Raw genomic sequence first — 22918 nt, forward strand, 5'->3', positions numbered from 1 at the left:
AGCACAGTACAAGTGATCTCTCTTGTTTTGGTTTAGTTCTTTGGGACATTGCCACCAAGGTGGTATGTTTACAAAAACATATGAAGTCTCTTCTCAGGAATTTCCTCATTGGAGTTTCACAACTCTGAGAGGTAGAGTAAGCAAGGGTTTCCATTTATGCCAAAGGAAGAGACTTCAGTCTGCATGATTACTAATGAAGACGAGTATTTTTTCCATATATATATCGGCCACCAGTATTTCTTTGTAAACTGCTGTTAGTCCCTTTTCTACAGAGGTCATAGGATACTCTGGTCCCCACAGAGTGCCGTATGTCCAGTGATGCTTAGCAAAGGAAGGTAAGAGTGCTTTATTTAGGGTATGGCTACCAAGAATCTTGATTCAAGATACCTGATCACTACATGTAGTGAAGTTGGGGGGGGGGGTCCCTTTTTTAAAAAAAAAACTACTACAAACAGCTAGAGTAGTCAAATGGCTTAAATTAGTTTCACAATAGCTATGGTCACTGATCAAATGGAAATAGTAAAAAACAGAATACAAATAGAAGAATTAACTAAACCATTTCCATTTATGTTTCTATGGAAAAAAAATTACAACAAAGAGCAGCTCATTATCATCTGGATGTTTGGATATTTACACTGTTCTGTGAATAATGAGCTAACGCTGACCAAACACAGCTGATATCCATAGGAACCCACTTGGGGGCTTAGGAAGGACTGGATTCACTGATGCAGATTTGGGAAGCCTCAAATTTCTTGGCTACCTTCCCCACCCATGGTTATACGCGGAATATCTCTGTAACTTCTAAAGATAAAAAGGCTTGCTGACAACACCATCCATCACACTGCTAATACCATTTATATATAAACCATCATTAGCAAATTTCTTTCAGAGCATGGGTGAAAGAGAAAAAGATCTCACCTAATATACTTGCTTTTATTACATATTGAAAATTACATAACTCACTGATAATTACCCTCCTTGTCATGGCTGCTAGGGAGCTCAAATTTTCAAAGATAATTTTTCCCTTTTCCTTCAATTATTTTGTTTTGCCTTTTATTGCATACTATTAGTTTTAGGCCTTGCTGTATACTATGATTTAAAAACAAGCTGCTTTAAATCCTTTTTTAATGTAGCTGAGGTCTAACTAGTGTTTATTTTCTACCATCAAATACAAAATTGCTCTGTGAACAAAACAGTAATCAATTCACTACATCCCTGAGGCTGGTGAGGGATGAGAATAAACAGTAATGACTAATTCTGAGTTTGCAGCCCTCCCCCTGGGTGTCTAGTTAGATCAAGGGGGTGATTTATAAATTTCCCAAAAAGGAAAAAAATAAGTTGCACTTCCAAATCAAATAACTAAAGGGAATAAATAATCTAAAAACTTGAGAGAAAATTGCATAGCTAATCCGACTGCTGTTTTTCTTTCTGGGTCAGGAAAGGAAGACAAAGAGGAGGGAAGTGATATAATCACTGTACTTATGATTAATCTGGGAGAAATAACCTCTGTATTCATGAGCCTATATAAAAAGATAAAACGAATCAGTCATACTTCAAGCAGGCGAATAGGATACAAAGGCAAGAGCTGCTGCTCTATCACATGTGAATTCTGACGGGTTCCTGTGCTCTTTAATGAAATGAAGAGGAACCCGGTTCTGCAACAACCTCTGCAAACAACCACATGCTTTTTCTGATACAGGATTGATTTCCCCTCTTGCCCCAAAGAGCCACCAGGATGCCTTCCTGCCCACGGGACAGTACTCACATCAAGCTTGGTCGGTGCCACTGGGTGGTCCGGTTGTTGTGGTTGACATAATAGGTACGACCAAGGTTGTCCACCTTCTCTTCCCAGCCTGGGGGCAGTGGGGGTGGAGGAAGCTCCTCCTGGTGCTGAGAGGCCGAGTCATTCGAGTCCACAACCTCCCAGCCATGCTATGGAATAAAAAGCAAATGAAGATCATTGAGGCGGGCCCTTTACATGGGAGGAAAACCCACCACCCTGTGCTCTGGGTCCTTTATCCTTATTCCTTTGCACTCTGGCTCTTTCAGTAGCTTCACATGCCATGTGTGAAGAAATTCCCAAAAAGGGCCCCAAAAAAAAAAAAAAAAAAAAAAAAAAAAGGAAAAAGGGAAAGAAAGAAAAATCAATTCTAGAAGAGTCTCAATAAACTCTGAGCAATGACCAAGTAATTGTGCTGCCTTCAAACTTGACCTCACTGTACAGAGCAACACAGCTTTGGATATGTATGGTCTGTTGTGTGTTAAGTCACGTTACTCTCTTTTCACATTCAGGTTTGTTATTTTGACCTGAAGGCCTCCAGGGCGGTACGGAGTCATGCCAGAGACATGGGTCATGTTCCAACTGTTGTCTTTTCGACACCTCCATAAGGTAAGAGGGAGCTGGGGCGATGAGCCATGCTGCATGTGTGTTGTTGACAGAGCGTGGCACGAGGGGCCAGGAGGTGGGCTCCCCAGGGAGGATGGCACCGGGGCAGGCTCTGGAAGGCCATCGGGCTGCCCCTCTGCAACAGGTACAACCATGAGAGCAGAAGTCTGGGAAGCTGCTGTCCACTTCGGCCCTTCCCACTTGACGCCACCCCATAAAGGCTTCATGGGGGCAACTCTTCAGAGTTAAGAGTTGCATTTTTGCAACACATATTTTAGGCATTAAGTATTCCCTCCTAACATCCCCGAGTAAAGTCACTGGAAAATTAATTCACTGGTTAGTGCAGTTGGAAAGCTACAAGAGTGTAAAAAAATTCCTTGGATTTGAGATAAAAATCTGTCGATGTGCTTATGAAACCTTAACATTCATACATGCCTACCACCCGCTTCGCTCCTCCCCATAGACAGAAAGTGCACGAGTGAAACACTGCCCAGAAATATGACCACTTGGCCTGGGGAGGGTTCCGATCACTTGCCCATAACACATAATTCACGAATCACGTACATGCCACAGCTGCAAACAGATGTGCGAGTAAGCCCCAGAGGGGCCCTGTGTAATGTACATTTTCAGAACCATAGGAGACAACAGCACTGTATGAAGCATGCTCGGGGAAGGTACAATGGCATCCACGATGTAGGTCTGTGACTAAGGAGTTATAAAAGGTAGCTATGCCAGGAGGGAAGAAAAAATCCTCTGGACAGCTAATTCCAAAATGGTATTTCTAGACGAGAGCTTTCCTAATGCAACACCTGTTGGCCCAACGCCTAAGAAACTTGGAAAAGCTTTTCTCAATCATTTCATCCACTTTGAAGCAATTCCAAGTGCTATGAGCACATTTACAATGGGTTGAAAGTCCAAAGAAATAAGAGGATGAAATATGGTGAGCAGAATTTCACACACGGGTGGGGGCTGCTTGTGAAATGTGGGTACAGCATTTTATAAAGAGGAGACTCTTCAATTATCAGTGCTGTAACATAAAATGAAAAGCTTATCTTTTGTGTGTAGTTTTTTTTTTTTTTTTTTTTTTAACTAAAGCTAACCACATTGGTAGAGGGTCACTGGTTCAAAGATCCAGGTGAGTTTGTTCATAGTTAAGGTCTGTCCACTTTTATTTCCTTGTTATAAAGGCTTAAATGAAATATTAGTATGATCTTGGGCAAGGTAAACAGATCAAGGCCTGGAGCTCCACAACTTACCTCCATATCATCCCTCTGTTCACTGTTTTCTTCATCTTGACCGCCATTTTTTGGCATATAGGCCATTTTCAATCGCAAAAATCCCTTAACTCGAGATTTATGACTGCGTAATAGAAGAAAATTGGTTATGACTTGGTTACATCTTTCATATTTATGAGGACATTTTAAAAATACAAAAGGAAAAGAAGCTGAAGTCTTCCTTAGAGAAAACAAAAGACCAAAGCATGAAGGACATCTGCACCCCAAAGCCTCACCTTCTTGGTCGAAGGAGAAAGTCCTTAAATGTATAGGGTCGCTCCATGGTCGGATCTTCAGTCTATTGGAAGAAAAAGCAAGTTTCAAAACTCCTGATAGTGTCCTATTTTAGATACACCAAACTGGGTTACAGAGAACCCACATTCTTGTGTTTGAATGTGGGAAAGGTGAAAATGGGGTTGGTTCTTCAACCAGTATTTGATGAGTAATTATTGTATAGGTCACAAAACTTTATCTACCCAGGATCCACTAGATGTCACCATCAACACCCATTTTTAGGAGCCAACCCTAGCCTTCGACAAATGACAAAATTACAGTCGTCACTGCCAAGTCTAATTTCTAACTACAGGGTGTAGGCCTCAATCTCACTGATGATTAATTTCAGAGAACCAGTGGTCACTGGTGCCTTCTTGTCCCTGTGATCCAGGAAACCTAAAAATGGAGTTAACAGGAAAATATGCCTGTGAAGGCAATTTTGCTTTATTTTTAACATTAAAGTATCATATCACCAGCCTAAGACAACTGAAAGATTATCCCCTCCACAGAGACCAGTTTAGGTAGTGCCATCCATCAGCCCCTTGCTGGCACTTACTTCACGGAGCTATAAAATGTAATTGTGGTATTTTTTTTAAAGAAATCAGTCCTCATTTTGTTGTGCAAAATTCATCGGTCAAATCAAGGCGGCAGTTGTAAAAATAAACGTTACTATTTCATTAATTTTTAAATACTATACATAGCAAAACCTCAAATGCCTAGGCTCTTTAATTAGCAACAATATAAAGTATTTATAGCAAGAGAGACAAACCACGGTTTTATGATTTACTGACTGTTTCCCAGGGGGGTGTGTATGTACGCATTTCTATTTGAAATGTTACAGGTTTTATGTCATTCCCTACATAAAACTCCAATGGCTTCCTACTCTGCTTACAATAAACTGAAAACTCTTTCCTAGAAGGTTAAACATAACCTGGCTTTTCACTACCTATAACCTCACCGTGAGCCAGTCTTTCCATTCACCCCTTGCTCCAAACAGTACTGGCCTCATCTCTCCTGGTGCACGTCATGTCCAATCCTGCCCTAGCAGGTCCTTCTGCTGGACAGCTCTGCCTCGAAATGGCCTCGGCTGGCTCCACTTTGCAAGCCAGGTATGAGATCCCAGGTCATATCCTCAGATGCTGCATCCTAACAGCCATGATTAGCCTTCCCTTACTGTCCTCTATCAGAGCGTCGTTTATCTTCCCCCTTTTTGCTATCTGAAATTATCTTGCTCATTTATTTATTAATGAATTTGTCATCTATCACTTTCAGAACTAAACTCATGAGATCAGAGACTTGGATTTGCTCACCATGAAATCCTTGGTGCCAAGAATACTGCCTGGTGCAAAGCAGGCACTTGTACAAGTAGCTGATTAACTCATCTGAGCTACAGTAAATTGTCAAGGCCATGAAAATTCACTGTCACCAAGGAAGTCAGTCAGATTCTCTAGGCAGTCCTCTTTCAGGCAATAAAGTTAGCCATTTTGGAAACATTTTCTGAAAAAAAGATGTTTCCAAACATATACCACTTATTACAGAAAATTTATTAATCAAGAATACTATTCCATTTCTTCCCCTTCGCATTTATTCAACCACAAATGGTTTTAGAACAATATCCATATGAAGGACGTGGCTACGACATGGTGCCTTCCCTTAGAGTTACAAGGATGTATATAGCAGGGGCCATGGTATCAACAGGTAACTTGAACCTCAGGTGGGACAAATTCACCAACGCATTGAGATGATGTTCCACGGGACCCAGGGTGGAGGGCAGACATGGATTCTCACTTGGAGATCAAACAGTTTGGGGATGTGTGGTCCACTCTGAGATGAATGGGCAAGTCCGGACAGGGGCCGGATTGGGAGGAAGGATAGTTCAAGCTGAGGAAATGAGCAAGAACCAACCTACCAGGTCCTTAAGCAGGCAGGAGGGTTCTAGGATCAGCAGAGAGCAAGAGACAATAAGCAGAGGGGACCACAGAGCTTGGAGGAACTAATCTGAAAATGAACCCGTCCACACGCTGTGCAATTTAAATGTCAACCACCACACCATCAAGAGGCAGACCTTCTAGGTCTGCGTCTGGGCTTCCTTACGGACAGAGCCATGTGGCCAAGGGCAAGCCCCTTACCTCTCTGTGCCTCAGTGTCCTCATCTAAAAAAGTGGGGCTGTAACAGGATCTCAGAGAGCTGCTGTGAGGATTAAACCCTTGCAAGGGTGCCTGGCTCACTTCACACACGCTGGCCACTTATCATCGTCAGCTAATTCTTCATTTGTCTGTCACTTGTGAGTACTGCCACCTCAACGTGCTCCAACAAAAGGCAGGGCGTTAAAAATGAAAATCCACCTCCATGGACATTTTTGCATGTGAACAAGACGGTGATCTTGTAGAGAGTGATAGGACTCTTCCTGGCGTTATCCCACAGTCCGCTTGATCCTATTTGCTGGAAAAAAGCCCAGTGGAGGTTCCCAGGACAGCACTGGTAGAAAGCCATCTCAAACAGACTGATGCTGATGGAATTACTGGGCAAAGTGGACGCTTTTGCCTCCTGTTCTGGGACACTGGCCATTCCAAAGAAAATCTTTTGGACGCGCAGCACTTTCATCTTAAAAAGGGTAGTAGCTTTCAGCAGAACCACAACTGCTTAACATACAGGGAGTTAACCAGCTTTGTGGGCAAATGGAAGCCAACAGAATCATCAGGACGCTAGACTCAAAACCAAAAGCCCCCAGGCCTTAGAGTAAGCCCCCTCTGACCCCTCGCCCAGGCTCTTGACTACATCACCGATCAGTGCTGGAGACTCAGGTCTGATCCCAGGTATCCTCATCCGTAAAACACAAGGAGCAGACAAACAGCATCTGAGGTCCCTTGAAGCTCCAGGCTGCTGAATTCTACAGGTGAGCGGGAACCATGACCTTGCAGACCTTGCATCACCTGAGTCGCCTTCAAGCACAGCTAAGGTGCTAAAACCAATACCATCACCCTGAAAGTGCTTCGAAAACTGAAATCCAAAGCTACCCTGACGGCGGCCCCAAGCAGCACTTGACTAAAACAGGAGAAATTACTGTTCTTAAACTAGCTGTCTGTACCACGGCTGTTTCCCACGGGTCCAGAGCTTCTATAGCTGAGTGCGCTGGGTGCGCTGGGGCGACACAGTGGAAGGAAGATGCGAGAAAAATTTCAGAGGCCTAACAGGCAAGCACCTGCCAGGAAACGTCCTTCTGTTGTTAATACGGGTCTTGGAGCGGTTCTGTATCTAAGTAATTACTAAAAGCAAGTCATAAGCTTGAAGTCCTAGCACTTGAACATAAAAGTCATGAAATTTTTGACATGACACCCCCACCGTCACACTGAACTTCACAGACAGATGTAAAAATGGTAGTTGTGGAAAAATCGGCCAGAGAATGAGAGTCACGGCTGAGCTTAGGGCTGGCGTTCCCCCCTCCCCAATTCCAGCCAGCCCTGCCGCCCGAGTCTCCCAGGTGACAGGCACGTCATCACGGTTGCCGGTGCCTCTGCTCAGGGAGCCACAGAGCAGCAGAGACGCGCTCTCACAGAGCGGGGTGGAAACTCGGTGTCATCTAGCACAAGCCTCCTTTTACAGGTGTCAATGCAGAGGCCCAGGAAGGATGACTAACTTCTTAAGGTTACCAGGGTGACTCGCCCATCTCCCAGGTTCGACTCAACCATTCTGGAGAGATCTTTTAAAGCCTGACCTTTGGAAACTTGTGTGAACATGAACTGATGTTTTCTTAATGCTTGGCTCTGCATAAAAGGTCGGGCCACCAACCTTACTGGCTCTGCCCCATTCCCCCCCTCATCCTTTTCCTCGCTCCCACCCTCAAAAACCAATAAAATGGACAAGTATGAAAGATGAGTGGTAAACCTGGAATGGGAGCAAAGGAAAGAGAGGTCTCTCCCATTTGAGCTCCCATGTCCTCTTGCTTTCCATGCTTAACTTTTTTTTTTTTAATTCTATTTATTTATTCATAAGAGAGAGACAGACAGACATATAGACAGACATAGGTGAGACTCGATCCCAGGACCCTGGGATCACAACCTGAGCCAAAGGCAAACGCTCACACCACTGAGCCACCCAGGTGCCCCTTCCACGTTTTCTTCCATAAATAAAACTGGGAGAGCCAACGCTGAGGGCCAAGGAAGGATGAAAGTGAATCACAAGTCTAAAATTACTCGCTTTCCTCTGAAAGCATGTGAGGAGTATGAAGCACGGAGGGATCCATCATCAGAGCGGGAAAAAGATTATTTTTCTTTCACATGATCACTCCTTACTCTTCCCTGCTGAGGGGACAGGGATGGAGCAGACCCTGGGCTCCACTGGTCACTGTGGTGGGTAACTGAGGTGGTGACTGACACGCAGGGTACACCTGGTCTCACACAGCCCCCTGCTCTGTCCCGAGGGCCTCCTTCACTTGTCACCCTGGCAGAAATCCAACTCAGCCCCTCACAACGGCCCACAGGGCCCAGCAGGGCTCACAACTACTCCAGGGACCCAACATCGGGCAGGAGGCCGAGCAGGACCTGTGTGACCAGGTCCAAGATGCCAAGGTGCTTGTAACTTCATGCTGTGCACCACTGGAAGGGGCTGCTTCTGGACTAGTCCACTGAGAGGCAGGGTCGCCCTGACCTTCCAGTCTTCCTGTGGTCAGTGAACTTACAGCTGCCAAGTCATGACAGCTCAGGTAAGCTGCTCCTAAGATCCTAAAAGCAAGGTTTTACACAACAGGCACGAATATCCACTGGCAATGGAGCCAATATGCCTCTAGAATATCAGCAAGGGAGAAGCTTCTTCAGCAAACACCAATTATTATATCTAAAATATTTATTTTGCAAACATACACAAAACACAGACTAGGATTTAAACTATCAAAAATAATTTCTTAACAATCACGAGGGATTACACTAAGTTTAGTTCTGCTACTTGGATCTGCTCCATGAGGCTCTTGATTTAGAAAAGAGCTTCATTCAAATGAAGGCAACTTCTTAAACCAGAATCAAGACAGAGATTTTTTTTTTCTTTTAAAGGAATAAAGGTTCCTGATTATCACTGACAGTAAGATAAAGCCTCATTCTCGGTTTAGAAGATCTTAAAATAAATAAATGTGTGTGTGCATTAACATAGAGCCACGTGCAATTAGGTGTTCTGCTAACATAGATTTCAAAAAAATAACAAAAATCACCTCTTTTTAGTTTCAATGATTTAAATGACCTGGGCTTTTTATTACTACATAACCGTTCTTGGTATATCAGATGCACAGAACTAGCAAGAAACAGTCCAGGTAGGGGGGGGAAACGAAATGAAAAATCACTAAGTAATTAGTGGGGGTGGGGGTTGAGACTCCCTCTAAAAGCTATAATTATTCAAAATAAAAAATAAAAGCTATACTTATTATCTGAGGAGAAGAGAATCTGAATCTTTTTTTTTTTTTTTTAAATCCATGCCAGGGAACTGTTTCACCCTCACTGTATTATCTAATATGGTGCCACCTGCCACAGGTGCCTTTTAAAATTTTAATTAACACGAAATAAAATGATAAATTCGGCTCCTCAGTCATACTGGCCACATTTCAAATGCCCAACTGCCACATGTGGCTACTGTAATGAGCGACAATGCCAGGCTGGCGTGAGGGAGAAAGCTGCTTCCCTGGATTCTCCTCAGAGACTAGAATCCTGTCCGTCAGCAAACAGCTATTGAAGGAATACATTCTCCATCAGCTACTGGGGCTGCACAAAATCAATAATCAAACACTTGGTCAAATACTTTCAACGCGGAAAAGGCTTGCACAGGTTGGCAATGGCAAATGTACCACTACCACGACATCACTGCTCTTTGTATCTTCTCTCATTGCTCGAGACAATTTTCTTTATCTAAAATTTGATGATGTTGACCAATATGGACTCCCGAGGCTTCCACAATACTCAGGAAGCCATCAAGAAAAGAGTGACCGCCGTGGACTGCAAAATATATTCAAATGCTAACATCCATTTCTCTCACTCACATTCGTGATCTATAAAATATAAGGAGACTGTGAAATTTTCCCACGAGTGCCTTTCAGGTACAATCAAATGGACACACGACAGCACCTCAAATCCTGAGTCCCAAAGCTGCGTCTGTTCAGAAGATGCTGGTTGGGTCCTTCCACCACTTGGAAGGTGAAGAATGCACCCTCATTCCTCTCCTTCTGCTTCCTCTGTGGTCCACTTCCCAGACTGCTGTTGGCTCCACGAAGCTAGCAGAGTGGAGATTATCGCACTCCAATGTAAGCTAATGGTTGGGCAGATGCCAAACTGGGTGGCTCCATCACTCAACCAGCTCAGGTCATGTAGAAGTCCTCAGTTCCCTCCAGGCAGTCACTGGCCACTTTCTTTCATTGGCTGGTTTCTGTTCCAGCCTCCAGTTCTGGTACCACTTCCTTCTTTGAAAGCTCACTCTTGCCTCCACCCAAACCCAAAGCTAAATTATTCCCTCTACTGACTTGGTCTCTGAAAAGGAACACACTTCTATTCTCTGGGAGTCCCACCCAAACTTTCAAAACCAATTTGCACTCAATCACTCAAACAAGGGATTGTCGTAACAGGTTGCTTAAAAGATTCCACTTATACCTCTTAGAGAGTATTAGGTACATAAATTTGCCTTGCCGAGATTTGGGTTTTGTTAGGGAAAAAGGTGGTCATGGATCCCGTCAAAGAACTGGCTAACCAACACTGCCTCGAATTGTGAGATTACAGTTTCAACCTGAAGAGCCTAAACAGAGGACCAACTGATGTAGAAACAGGTGAAATCTTTCCTTTCCAATGCTGAGACTTCTATGTTCTCTCATTGAGACTCTAAAAGGAGAATCAGGCTTCTGATGGCTTATGGAGTCAGTCTCATGCACACACGTGCACTCTCTGCAAGTACCTTGGAGCTTCAGGTTTTTATATAGAAACAAAAATATTTTAACAATATCACTTTTGCTTCCAATTTTTTGGAAGGGAATGTGCTTGAAACCTTTCTTCCTTAATAGCTCCCCCGAGTAAATAATAAATTGCTTGCTATCACATGCCTTCATAATACATCTTCAGAACTTCCTGTGTAAGACATAGTCTTTCTTGGTACTTAACATACAGTAATAGCCATGATTTCATTGCAGCGGTAGACGGAGACTAGGTGATTTAAGGCATTTTAGTTTGTAGGTTATTTATGCTCTTTGCTCAAAGCATTAAAAAAAATTAACAAAATGCCCTTGGAAGGTAGAAACATTTGACTGATCCTCTCTTAGGTGCTACTGGAGTCACTCTGTGCTGCCCAAAGGAAGAAGGGCTAGGATAAGGGAGGGAACAATCTAGAAAACTAAAGCTGAACTACAAGCTGATCCGCCTTTCATCACGGCCTTCAGGTCCTGCTTCCCCACTCTACCTAGATTACCCTCTGAAGCGTGAAGAGATCTTTAGCCTCAATTATTGGTCAAAAGCCCCAACTGCTCTGCTACTCATCTGAGCAGAGAGGAACGGTAGCAACACCACACAGGCTAACTCAGTACAGTTTTTAAAGCTGGAGGGGGTGTTTCCAGCTGACAAGTTCACTCGGAACCGACAGCATCTTTTGTCTCCATGCTGCCTGAGAAAAGCCATACACCCAAATCTGGGAAGCACTAGCTTATATGGATATAGCCCAAGAGAAATAGAGTGTGTCATTCTAGACAAAGGGAACAAATGCTTGAATGGACCCAAAGGATGAATTTGAAAGTAAAGACATTTCAATGACAAGAAGGAGGGTTTGAGAGAGAAAGGGAGCTGTTTTATATGATGTGACAAAAGAAGACCAGAAGCTGGTGGTGCAGACAGGCATACTTGGATGATTTAGATACAGCTGGTTTTTACAATTAAGCTCTCTCCCATCCTCCTGAAACGGCCACTTTCTAGAAAGGGGCAGGACTAGACCACATGCTCTTCATTCCACCCTGCTCCACTGCCTTGAGGAAATATTGCTCTGAAAGATACCTAACCGGAATCCATTAGAAACCGCTGCTCACAACATGCACCATAAAGCAGGTAATGGTCCTTACCGGGAGGTGACTAAGGGGTATGTCCACCTGTCCCAGGAAGTCGTCTCGTGTCTGTTGAGAAAAGAGCAAAGAGTTAATATCCTCATGTACCCATTAAGTGTCAGCATTCTTAAAAAATGTTTGGTATGTTTCTTTAATACAGTGTTTCTGGGATGAGTCTCTGATGGAAGATGCAGCACAGGGTCCAGGGTACAGTAATAGTGCTGTATGATGACAGGCGGCAGCTACACTTGTGAGCACAGCATGATGTATAGACTTGTGCAATCACTATGTTGCACACCTGAAACTAACTGTAATACTGTGTGTCAATTACACTTCATTGAAAAAAAATGTTTCTTTACTAATAGAGACAAAGGGGGAGGGCTTGACACGAGTACAGCAGGGTTGGGTAGAAGGCAGAGGCCCCAGCGTGTGGCAGACAGCCACTGCCTGGAGACCCATGAGTCCAAGGCCTTGTACACAAGATCTTTAGCTGCCTGAGCTCCTGCAGTGTGTCTGCTGCCCACCCGAAAGCAAACAAATCAACTCTTGGAATTGGGGAGCATGCAATCAGTAAAGGAAGGGACATTCAGGTCCACAGAGGCTTTGGGGTCACAGCTGGCCCAGTTTACAGAGACGACAGTAATGAAATGTTAGGAACATTCGAATATGGTGCCGTAAAGAGCTTCCTGGGAGCTGAGAGTCCAGGGAAAAAACAATAATCTAGTTGTTAAGAAATCTTAGAAATTACTTCTCATCAAAAAAATGGCCTCAAGTTTTCAATCTTCCAAGTACACTACTTTTGAATCCAAGTTCATGGATTAGTCTGCTGGTTCATTTCTGGACATACTGCTCTTCTTCCCCCTGTCTCTGTCCTATCCCACAGCATCCATCTTTCTGACTTGAGACCTAGAGGAGATTCACTTGGAGAGCTCACAAGCCCCCTTTTCAGACTCTGGGAGTCATCTGGAAGTCATAATTTAGGTTTAGGAGTCACCGAGCCTGGACCACAGGGTGTCCGATAGGTCTTGCTGTCTCGATGTCCTGCTGTAGAGGTGCTCGTGTCATAGCTTCTGACATTTAGGTGACCCCAGGGTGTAAGTCTGTTACCGTCATATAAAAACATGTAATTGCTTCTACCATATTCAAAATGCCTCAAAAATTCTTTTGGGTGTAATCCGACCTGTTCCACAGCTAGCCTGAGGAAAAGCCCAAGAGAGAATCCAAACTACTAATCCCAAATCCTGGGCTCTTATTTTCACCCTTCCCTGGTTTACCGAGGAACTCTCTAAATTTACAGAAACTACTTTTTAAATGTACTTGAAAAGCTTCTCTTTCTTGCTTGTAAAAAGCAGCAGCTGGTAAATATGAAAGATTCATTGAAATGCTTTGCTGCAAGCTCAAGACTTCCTTTTAGGTAGTTAAAAAAAATTTGATTAACTAGAAAGCTACCTATTCCTCTAAATGATGCATGAAGGAGAGTAAGATATCATCTACCACTGGTCGGATGTATGTGAAGCATGAGCCTAGCCCCAATCCTTACGATGGGATTTCTCCTTCCTTTGATTTTCTTGGCTATATCTGCTAAAACCCACCATGGAGAGACCCCATCTAGTGCAAACCTACGGGTGCCTGTTAATGCCATAGATCTGAACAAAAGCAGCTGTCAGCAGAAGGTCCAGGGAAGGCAGGCATCGTTGATGTCTAAAGAGACAGGGGGACATTTCTGCTCTTTGGTTGACTGGTTTAATTACAAAGCCAGCGGGAATGTTAGTTGACTCTACTATCAAAAACCAGAAGTGTGTTGACTACCGACCATTAAGTTGGACATCTACCTGATGTGAGTGGTGCTACTGCCACTTGCCCCCGGCCCCTCTGCTACCAGTGAAGGAGGAGGACACAGATGCAAACAACCGAAGGTGTGCTCACCTGAAGGGGTCTCACACCCTCCCATCTCTGAAAGGCTACCTCCCATCATTAGCATAAGTGCATCTTAATAAACATTCACAAAACACCTAACAGGCCCATGCTGTTTTGCTGGGGAGAGGTCATGAGAGTTGTGAACTGGTCAAGTGCCTTCAATTTGGTGCAGGCACCTGCCACTAAGGGCTATGGTAGCAAAGCAGGTGGTGTGCTCAGGCCACACCTAATCCTCACAGCAACAGTAGGAGGTGGGCATTAATATGATGCCCATTTCACAGACAGGGAACCTAGAGCCCAGACAGGGGTGTGACCTCTTCAAGGTTCCTATCTGATCAGACCGGTTTCAGAGTCCAGGCTCTCAACTAGTACTCCGTCCTGCATCTTAGTAAGTGGCAGGGAAACACAGCGATGCACCAGCCCTAGGTTTCTAGCTGGGACCCTGGCTCAATACAGTGTGGGTCTGTACTAAGACTCTGATGATGGCACTTTGACGAGACATGGTGGGGTCCTACTGAAATGTCCGTTTTGGGGCGTTCTCTGTGACAGTATCTCCTCTTGGGCCTCTGCTTTCCTCAAACACAGCAGTAACTGGAAACCCGGGGCACTTGCGGTCAAGCTCAGCAGCTTCATTTGGACATTGACAGGCTTTCTCACTCAAATGCACACACAGTTGTTAAAATAGCCGAAGACGAAGCAACCTCACCCATAAGGCAAACCGAAGGCTTTCTCTGGTTTGCATCAAGTGTGATTGTAATAAAAAACCAGGTTGTAAAAAAAAAAAAAAAAAAAAAAAAAAATAGGGATCGAGTATGGAACAGCCCACGGTCACAAGAAATTGGCTTAAACTAACATTTCACAACATGGAACATATTGGTAACCATCCCACTGTTGCCAGAACTATAGAAACTTCAGGCAATATAAAGTATTTAGCTTAATGACAACATACCAACGTACCAATTTCAAAACACGTCTTTGGTGCCACAGAAGATCTCTAGTAGGGGGTCAGAGAGCCTACTAGTGGCCTTTACGCCAACACGAGAAGCAGGAGCATCTCGAGGACATCTGGGTCACGGACAGTGTGTGAGGCCACCACAACGTCCTGACGTTACACCAGTGTCATGAAAATACATTAATCAAACCAATTTTTATAATTTGTATTATGTAATTATTTCCATCAAGCATCATGTTAACTAGAAGAGCCTACAAAAACCAGTTTCAGCTCGTCCAGTGAATACTGGCATCTCTGGTGCTTCGGGGGTAACTGCTGTCAGTTTCAGCCTTACTTAGTGTCGCACTCTTTCGGAGGCCGAAGATACGCAGGTTAGTGACACAGATGTAAGTGTTCCCTTCTGACAAGCCACCAAATTACTTTCCAACATAATGACAAGGCAAAACGGAGGCCCTGAAATGTGTCAGATAAGGCGAAGCAGAAACTTCCATTCCATTACTGGGAGCTTGCTAAGAGATGATTAACTGTATCGAAGGTTGCCCTTCCCCCCTTCAAAATAACTATTCCCATTTAAATAAGAAGCAAAGGGACAAGCGTGTGACATCGCCATGGAGAAGTATCGTGCCACCACGGTGAGTCACTGGAACCTGAAGCTCCGGTGAAACCCCAGGACGGCCCTCGGGCTTCTCCCCGGCTTCCCTGGGTGAGCGCTGGCAGCTCCAGCCAGCACCCAAGTGCCCAAGTGGGCGCCAGGCTCCGCTGCCCTCACAAAATAAATGAGACTCGATTTCTCAGAGAACACATCCATCTAAGAAACAAAGGAGATTTTTGATCTTTAGGTTAGAACTGTCCTCGAAGGATGTGACGTGAGGAGTAGCACAGAGGTTGTGGGGAGAACAGGGCTAGGACTCTGCGTGTCACATCAAAGCAGAAGGGGAGCAGAGACCACGTGGGGAGAAAAGCACCAGAAGCAAGTAAGGGGTGTGCGCTGGTATGGCTGGGCAGTGATTTTTTTCTTTTAAAGATGTATTGATGAGAGAGAGAGAAAGAGAATGGAGAGGGGTAGAGGGAGAGAAAAATCTCAAGCAGACTCCCTGCTGAGCATAGAGCCTGCCGTGGGGCTCGATCTCAGGACCCTGAGATCACGACCTGAGCTGAAACCAAGAGTCAGATCCTTAACCAAATGCGCCACCCAGGTGCCCTGGGGACTGATTTTTAAACACGAGTTCCAATTCCACTGGCAGCTCATGAGAAGCATTTTTCACAAACGCCAGGGCCTCACATGAATGCAGTGATTCAAGAAAACTTTCTGTCATATACATGTGAGAACGTGTATTAAGTTATGATCTAAATTTCTTTTTGCGTCACGATCAAAAGTTTAAAAGCCTCTCAACTACATTAAGTGGAAACCATCCGGTACTACCGATCGATCGCCTGGGGTTTTATCCTAGAAACCATTAAGTAGTGACTTTCAAGAAGATTATATTTAGAATTTCTTAAGACAAATGGAAGAGACATACAGAGGAGTCAGAACATAAGCTGCGGAAAAAGAATTTAGGAGTAGAGATACAGCAGGCCTGGATTTTTGTCTATTACAAGCTAAGGTACACATCACAGCTCTAACACTGAGCCAGAAAAAAACCACTTTGCTTTCCCACGAAATGATGAAATGTGACTTCCCCGTCTGCTGCTTCCTTCAGAGCACGTGGCCCGCGCCCCAGCACCGGGACGGAGCTGATGGGGGAAACGGGTTCTATTTTTAGGGTGACTTGGGAAGTATGCACTCTGAATGATCTGAATAATGAATGGCTTGAGAACCTTTTACAGAAGCTTTTAGGCAAAATGTTATAAATACCCCAACCCTACAGCTTAGGATCTGGAGAGTCACTGGAATGTTAATTCACGTTGCGCTGCAGGTGCCATCTCGTTCCCCACTAGAGCACGAGGCCGGCTTCGCCATCGCACGCACGAGGCCGGCAGCACTGTCTTGCTTCCCTTGTCCCACGCGTCGGCCTCGGCCACGCGGACAGAACGGCTGTGACCCACAAGGAGAGGGCGGGTCTGGCCTCCCCGGCACCATGCACTGCAAAATCTAATGTCCCCCACCTGGTGCCTCTGGCTTTCGAGGTCAATTGCTCCAAATATGTCGCCAAACTTACCTTCATCAAATATTCCAGGACCAGTCTACCACAGATGAAAAGATGCAACAATGAAGTGCTGTCTGAATGCACACGCTCTTGCCAAAATTCACTCGACTGGCACCAGAACGTCCAACCAAACACAACTCAAACTTTTCCGTAAAACACATAAGACTTTCATGTTGCCAGCCCCACCGCCATTTAGTTTTTTGAGTTGAGGGACGAGACCTCCTGTTCGCTAGAACAGAGCAAGGTGTGTCCTGGAGACGCTGGCTCTTATTTACGACAACAAACAAGACTTCCATGTCAACAAGATGTCAGGGCAAACCCACAGGACCTTTAGAGGCTCCTGTAAAAGCACACTGGGAAGACGCACAGAGCTTAATCATGCTGGAGGAATGTGTGATCGTGACGATGAGCCATTTTAAAGGACACTTTGCTCAAAATTCAGAGTGCAAAACAGAAGGGGGTAAATAGAGCAAAGAACCACTGTGCTGGCAAAGCCTGAAGTGGCCCCGCAAGAGCAGACTGGCTTCAACCCAGGAGCAGAGCTCGCCCAGTTCAAACAGCTGTGGGAAGGCACCCGTGTGCAGGCTCCAAGGGCCTCCCAGCTGCTGCAGGTACCCGATCATCACAGGAGCAGATGAGACGTGCTCAATGTCCCCTCTCTCCTCAGTGGGCGGAGGTGGCTCAAGAACAATCCATCCGCTTCCTGCTCCAAACATAAGCATACTCCAGAGCACGGGTCAAAGGAGGGCCACAGAAATCACAGCTTATTGCAGGAGGCGCACTTGATCTGAATTTAGGGTCCAATCAACTCTAGAGGTAGAAAGACTGGGAAAGAACTGTGGGTGCTGGACACACAAAATGGGACATCCCTAAAGGGTCAGAGACAAGGTCCCCCTGGGAGAGAAACTAACCAAACCTGTACAACAGAAAGATAATGTGAGCTGCACAGAGAACTTGAAAAATTTGGGGGCGCCCGGAGGGCTTAGTGGTTGAGCGTCTGTCTTCAGCTCAGGTCGTGATCCCAGGGTCCTGGGATCGAGTCCCACATCGGGTTCCCTGTGGCGAACCTGCTTCTCCCTCTGCCTGTGTGTCTGCCTCTGTGTCTCTCATGAATAAATAAAATGTTTAAAAAAAAAAAAAAGAAAAGAGAAAGAACTCTAGCAGTCGCAGGTAAAAGTAAAAAAAAAAAAAAAAAATCAGTTAACATTATTTCTAATGATGCAGTGTAGTTGTCCCAGTACAACTAAAATGTCATCATAATGTGTGACGGACATAAAGGTCATTACTGAAGTGTCTTACACTCATTCATTTCACGAAGCCCTGGAGATGGGTGTGCACGCGTGGCCCGCAGCACCCCTCGATCTGGACCACGCACGTCTCCAGGGGGCCCATGTACCTGCAGCTCTGGGATGCGGGCACCCCACGGCCCAGCCGCCACCACGTACTTGGGGCACACAGAACCAGGACCACGGGACCTCCTGGAGGGGAGGGACCCAGTCTGCCCGGGGCTAAGGGGATGGGATCTGAAGCAGGGCGACAAGCAGGGCCGGGCCGAGGGTCTGGACCACGCCCTGGGCTCGTTCGGGAGCGTCCTGCTCCTGGACGTGCCTTCGTCGCTGTGTGACGAGGGGACAGGCGAGATCCCGGATGCCGAGTCCCCACGACAGTGCCCATCAGGGCCACTTGCGAGCCGGCGTTACTGTGGACGAAGCCGCAACACTGACAGCGCTGTCGCTGACTTGATAGTGACACAGAGCAAATGCACGAGGAGCAGCAGCAAAGGGCCGAGGAAGGGAGGTGGTGCGGCCAGGCCGCCGTGCCATCCAGGCAGTGGGCTGCCTGCAGAGTGCCACACTGTGGGTCACCCTGAGGTTCATCTCCTCTATGTTCCTGTTTGCAAAGAGAAGTCTTCCCCTTCAGTCAGTCCAGACAAGCTTAGTAACACAGACCTAGGAGAACACACCATGGCCTCATTCGTCTCTTTGGGGGAATGAAGAGGCCATGGCCCATCACCCCCCGACCCCACAGGGTCTGGGACACAGCCCGGCATCACATTTATCCGCTACACCTGCTGCAAAGCTGCCCAGTCATATGAATGACACTGATGGTTTCTTAAAATGCTGTGTTTCTGGTTTTATCCTACAACTTTTTTTTTTTTTAAGATTATTTATTCATGAGAGACAGAGAGAGAGGCAGAGACATAGGCAGAGGGGAGAAGCAGGTCCCTCCCCTGCAGGGAGCCTGATATGGGACTCGATCCCGGGTCTCCAGGTTCATACCCCGGGCTGAAAGCAGGAGCTTAACCACTGAGCCACCTGGGGATCCCTGTTTTAATTTCTCAAGATTGCAGAATAATTCTCTCAAGATAAGTATCTTATTTCTTCTCTGGAGAAGTTTTAAAATCAAAATTTGGGGCAAGTAATTTAAATAATAGATTATATGCATAAATGAAAAAAAAAGTGAGAATACTTTTGGATTCTCTCTGAACTTAGCTATCAAAGAACAGACCTGAGTAACCTAAAGAAATTCACGACATCCGCCTTTAGCAAGCAGAGCAGGGTCAAGGAATGATTGGGATATTGGGGAAAAGGGAACCTAAGTAACCAGAAGTACAACGTTTGATTTCATTAGCATGGATCCTGCTGAAAACTCTTCCTCATAGATCTCTGTGCCTGGCCAGCCAAGGGTTTGGATGTGTGGAATACTGTACTCAGGCAACAGGAGACTACGTATAACTCAGTGTGGTCTCATTCTTGGAATTTTGATGGGTGAGGACTGTGACCTAGAGCTCTACAGTTTACACAAGGACACTGATGGACTTTCCATAAAGGTTCCATGAAAACAGCCTTGGAGAATATAAGGGAAGAGAGAAGAAATGTGTGGGAAATATCAGAAAGGGAGACAGAACGTAAAGACTGCGAACTCTGGGAAACGAACTAGGGGTGGTAGAAGGGGAGGAGAGCGGGGGGTGGGAGTGAATGGGTGACGGGCACTGGGGGTTATTCTGTATGTTAGTAAATTGAACACCAATAAAAAATAAATTAAAAAAAAAAAAAAAAGAAAACAGCCTTGGAGTGAGCTTTGGCATCCCAGGTAGATCCTGGTTAGTCTCTTTTCAGCACTGGCCATACTCTGGCCGCATTCACATCTCTGGCCAGCAGACCCCATCAAAGTTTTGCTGAGGGAAGAGCTCCAGCCACAATTTGGTAAAGAACTTCAAAATTGCAAATAATAAGCTGTGTAGCTCACCTCTCATGTGCCGGAAACTGTTGTTTGCAGGTTTAGAAACTTGCCCAAGGTTAAGTGAGCTGGCTTGTAAGTAGTAGCCAGAATGTGAACCCAGATAGTCTGGCTCCAGAGTCCACGCTCTTACCACCACATTGTAGAGCCTGTAACTTCATACACCGGGTCTTAGGGAAAACCCTGAACTGGTTTCCCCTCCTTCCCTTCAGAAAATACTAGTTTTGCTATGCTGGGTCTCTAACTCCACATCTCTTCAGGGTTACATCTTACATCTGCCAGAGTCAGTTCTTGCAACCTGCAAATTTCTAAGGAACATAATCTGGGCTTTGTCATGTGCATATTCTTGCTATCTTCCTCTGTCATTTGTACTGTAATAAAACATGAAATAAGTATAAGTTTGAAAGGGAAATGACATGGAGCTGAATGATTTTTATTCTTACTAACCACCCCCTTACCCTCACCCTCCCATATCTTTCAAAGTGGAGCTCTTTAAACTGGAGTATGCACACCTCCGGGGATATACAAAGACTTTCCGGGAACTTGGGCATGGGTGGTTTTCAAGAAATAATTTTCTCCATTCTTCCATATGTTCTCTTCCCTAAACCTGATCTGAGAACAGTGTCTGTCTTGCTGTTTTTCCTTTCCCACGTGCTCTTACCTAAATCACAACCCTCCTCCACTCCAGCTTTCCAAAGAAAGGTGTACGTCTCACCCATTCTGAAGCTCGCCAGTGTGCATTTAGCTGGGTATAAAAAGCACAGAATGAAGGGGAGGCTTTGAAAAATGCACAGCCTCAGAGGGAGCAGAGTGGAGAGAACATGAGAGAGACATTTTTTAAAGAAAGATTTATTTATTTACTCATGAGAGACAGAGAGAGAGAAAGGCAGAGACACAGGCAGAGGGAGAAGCAGGTTCCCCGCAGGGAGCCCAATGTGAGACTTGATCCTGGATCCCAGGATCATGCCCTGAGCTGAAGGCAGACACTCAACCACTGAGCCACCCAAGCATCCAGAGAGACATATTATTGCACCACTGCCTGGGGGATAGGCTCATGGAATGGCAATGTCTTGCATATTTACCATTCATCCACCCAATTTTCCTATTTGATTTTTAAAATGAAGTCAGATTTTTATTGACAGGAAATAAGCTTTATATAGCTGACTGTTTTAAACAATAAGGAATAATTTTGTTAATTTTAAGGCAGATATTTCCCATAAAATGAGCCACGTCTACAATTACAAAATGACAAACTCCAAATTTTTCCAATTATCCATACACAAGAAACTACGTTTTTTGCAACTACTAAAATAATAACTTATGGAGCTACTGATAAATTACAGGTGTCAAAAAAAAAGTATGAGAAAAATAATTTTTTAAATGTGTGACACACGGTTCTTCCAAATTCTTTCACAGGGTTCACTAAGCAAAAATGTCCGGAGACCAGAGTTTAAAGTATACAATCTATCATAGCGTCAAGCCACTAACTAGGCTGTCATTAAAAAGTTTTGCTCAAAACTTATTAAGTATTTTAAGTTTCCTCTTCTGGGGTACAGGATTTTCAGATAGCAATGAAAGTAAAAACGAAAACAAAAATTGAAAGCAAGAATCACCTCCTTTCTATAAACAATGCTGGTAAGAAATAGAGTGGAGAGGAAAACTTCCAAGGTGGGGAGTCTGCTTAAGATTCTCCCTCTGCCCCACGCACTCCCTTAAAAAAAAAAAATGAAACAAACAAACAAACAAACAACCCTCTCCAGCTTATTCTTATCTGTGGCCAGGGTTGACAGCTACAGAGTCAACCTCAGTCGTTGTTCACAAGAGAAACTGTTGATTACTTGCAAATTTCTACCTGTGAGCTGAATTATCCTCATCAGCAATTGGACATTAAGCTGCAATCTCTAAAAGCATAAAATAGTTTCCCCTGACTGTCCTCCCCATCTCCCCTCATTTGTGCTTCTACTGTCCTCCCAAAGGAGAACTAGCTGGATCCATTTACGCATGTTGGTAAAAGAACTGCCTGGCTGGGCCTAGGATGTGGCTGAGATGGGAGAGGGGGATGCATTTTGGCTGCCCCTGTTTGGAACCCTAGCCCTCTGGTCTGATACTGCTGAGATATTAATAAGAATGAAACTCACAGGTGCACAAAGCAGAGGGATTTCACTGGTCGTGGCCAAGGACTCCCTGCCTGCTGCTCTACTTCTGGGGCTAAAAAGATAAATCCTACTTCAAAACCGAATCAGAGAAAGGAATTCTCAGGAGGGACCTCCAAAGTGCAAACATCTGAGACTAGAATCTCTATCCATCCCTCTCAAGTGATTGCTCACCCTGTCTGGTTCTGACCATCCCTGATGGAGTGGGGTGCTCACTACTGAGACCGGTAGAAAGGGCACAGGCTTTGGATGCATATACGCCTACTATTAAAATGCCAGATCTATCTAGAAGTAGCTGAATAACCAAAGGCAAATTTCTTAATCATCACCAAAGGCCAATCTTCTCATTTGTAAAATGAGGATGAAAATAACTTCATCTTGCAGAGTGACTGGATATTAAGTGGGACAATTAAATTTAATAAGTGTTATTCCTAACCCAAGGATTCTCAGTCTCAGCACCACTGGCATTTGGAGGCTAAATAATTCCTTGTTGGGAGGCTATTTTATGTTTTTTAGAGTTTTTAG

General features: G+C 44.9%; 1 protein-coding gene across 16 annotated transcripts in view; it reads right to left on the reverse strand.

Annotated features, from left to right (window-relative positions):
• NEDD4L (NEDD4 like E3 ubiquitin protein ligase) overlaps nt 1–22918 on the reverse strand; it is a 338822-nt gene that overhangs the window by 69457 nt on the left and 246447 nt on the right. For all 16 annotated transcript variants that reach the window (XM_038525922.1, XM_038525918.1, XM_038525914.1 and 13 more), the window contains 4 exons: nt 12003–12053; nt 3897–3958; nt 3643–3745; nt 1766–1932 (listed from right to left, as the gene is read on the reverse strand). In XM_038525922.1, the coding sequence (XP_038381850.1) occupies nt 1766–1932; nt 3643–3745; nt 3897–3958; nt 12003–12053 (383 nt within the window). The remainder of the gene's footprint in view (nt 1–1765; nt 1933–3642; nt 3746–3896; nt 3959–12002; nt 12054–22918) is intronic.

The sequence above is a fragment of the Canis lupus genome, chromosome 1 (genome assembly GCF_011100685.1).
Source record: "Canis lupus familiaris isolate Mischka breed German Shepherd chromosome 1, alternate assembly UU_Cfam_GSD_1.0, whole genome shotgun sequence".
NCBI lineage: Eukaryota > Metazoa > Chordata > Mammalia > Carnivora > Canidae > Canis > Canis lupus.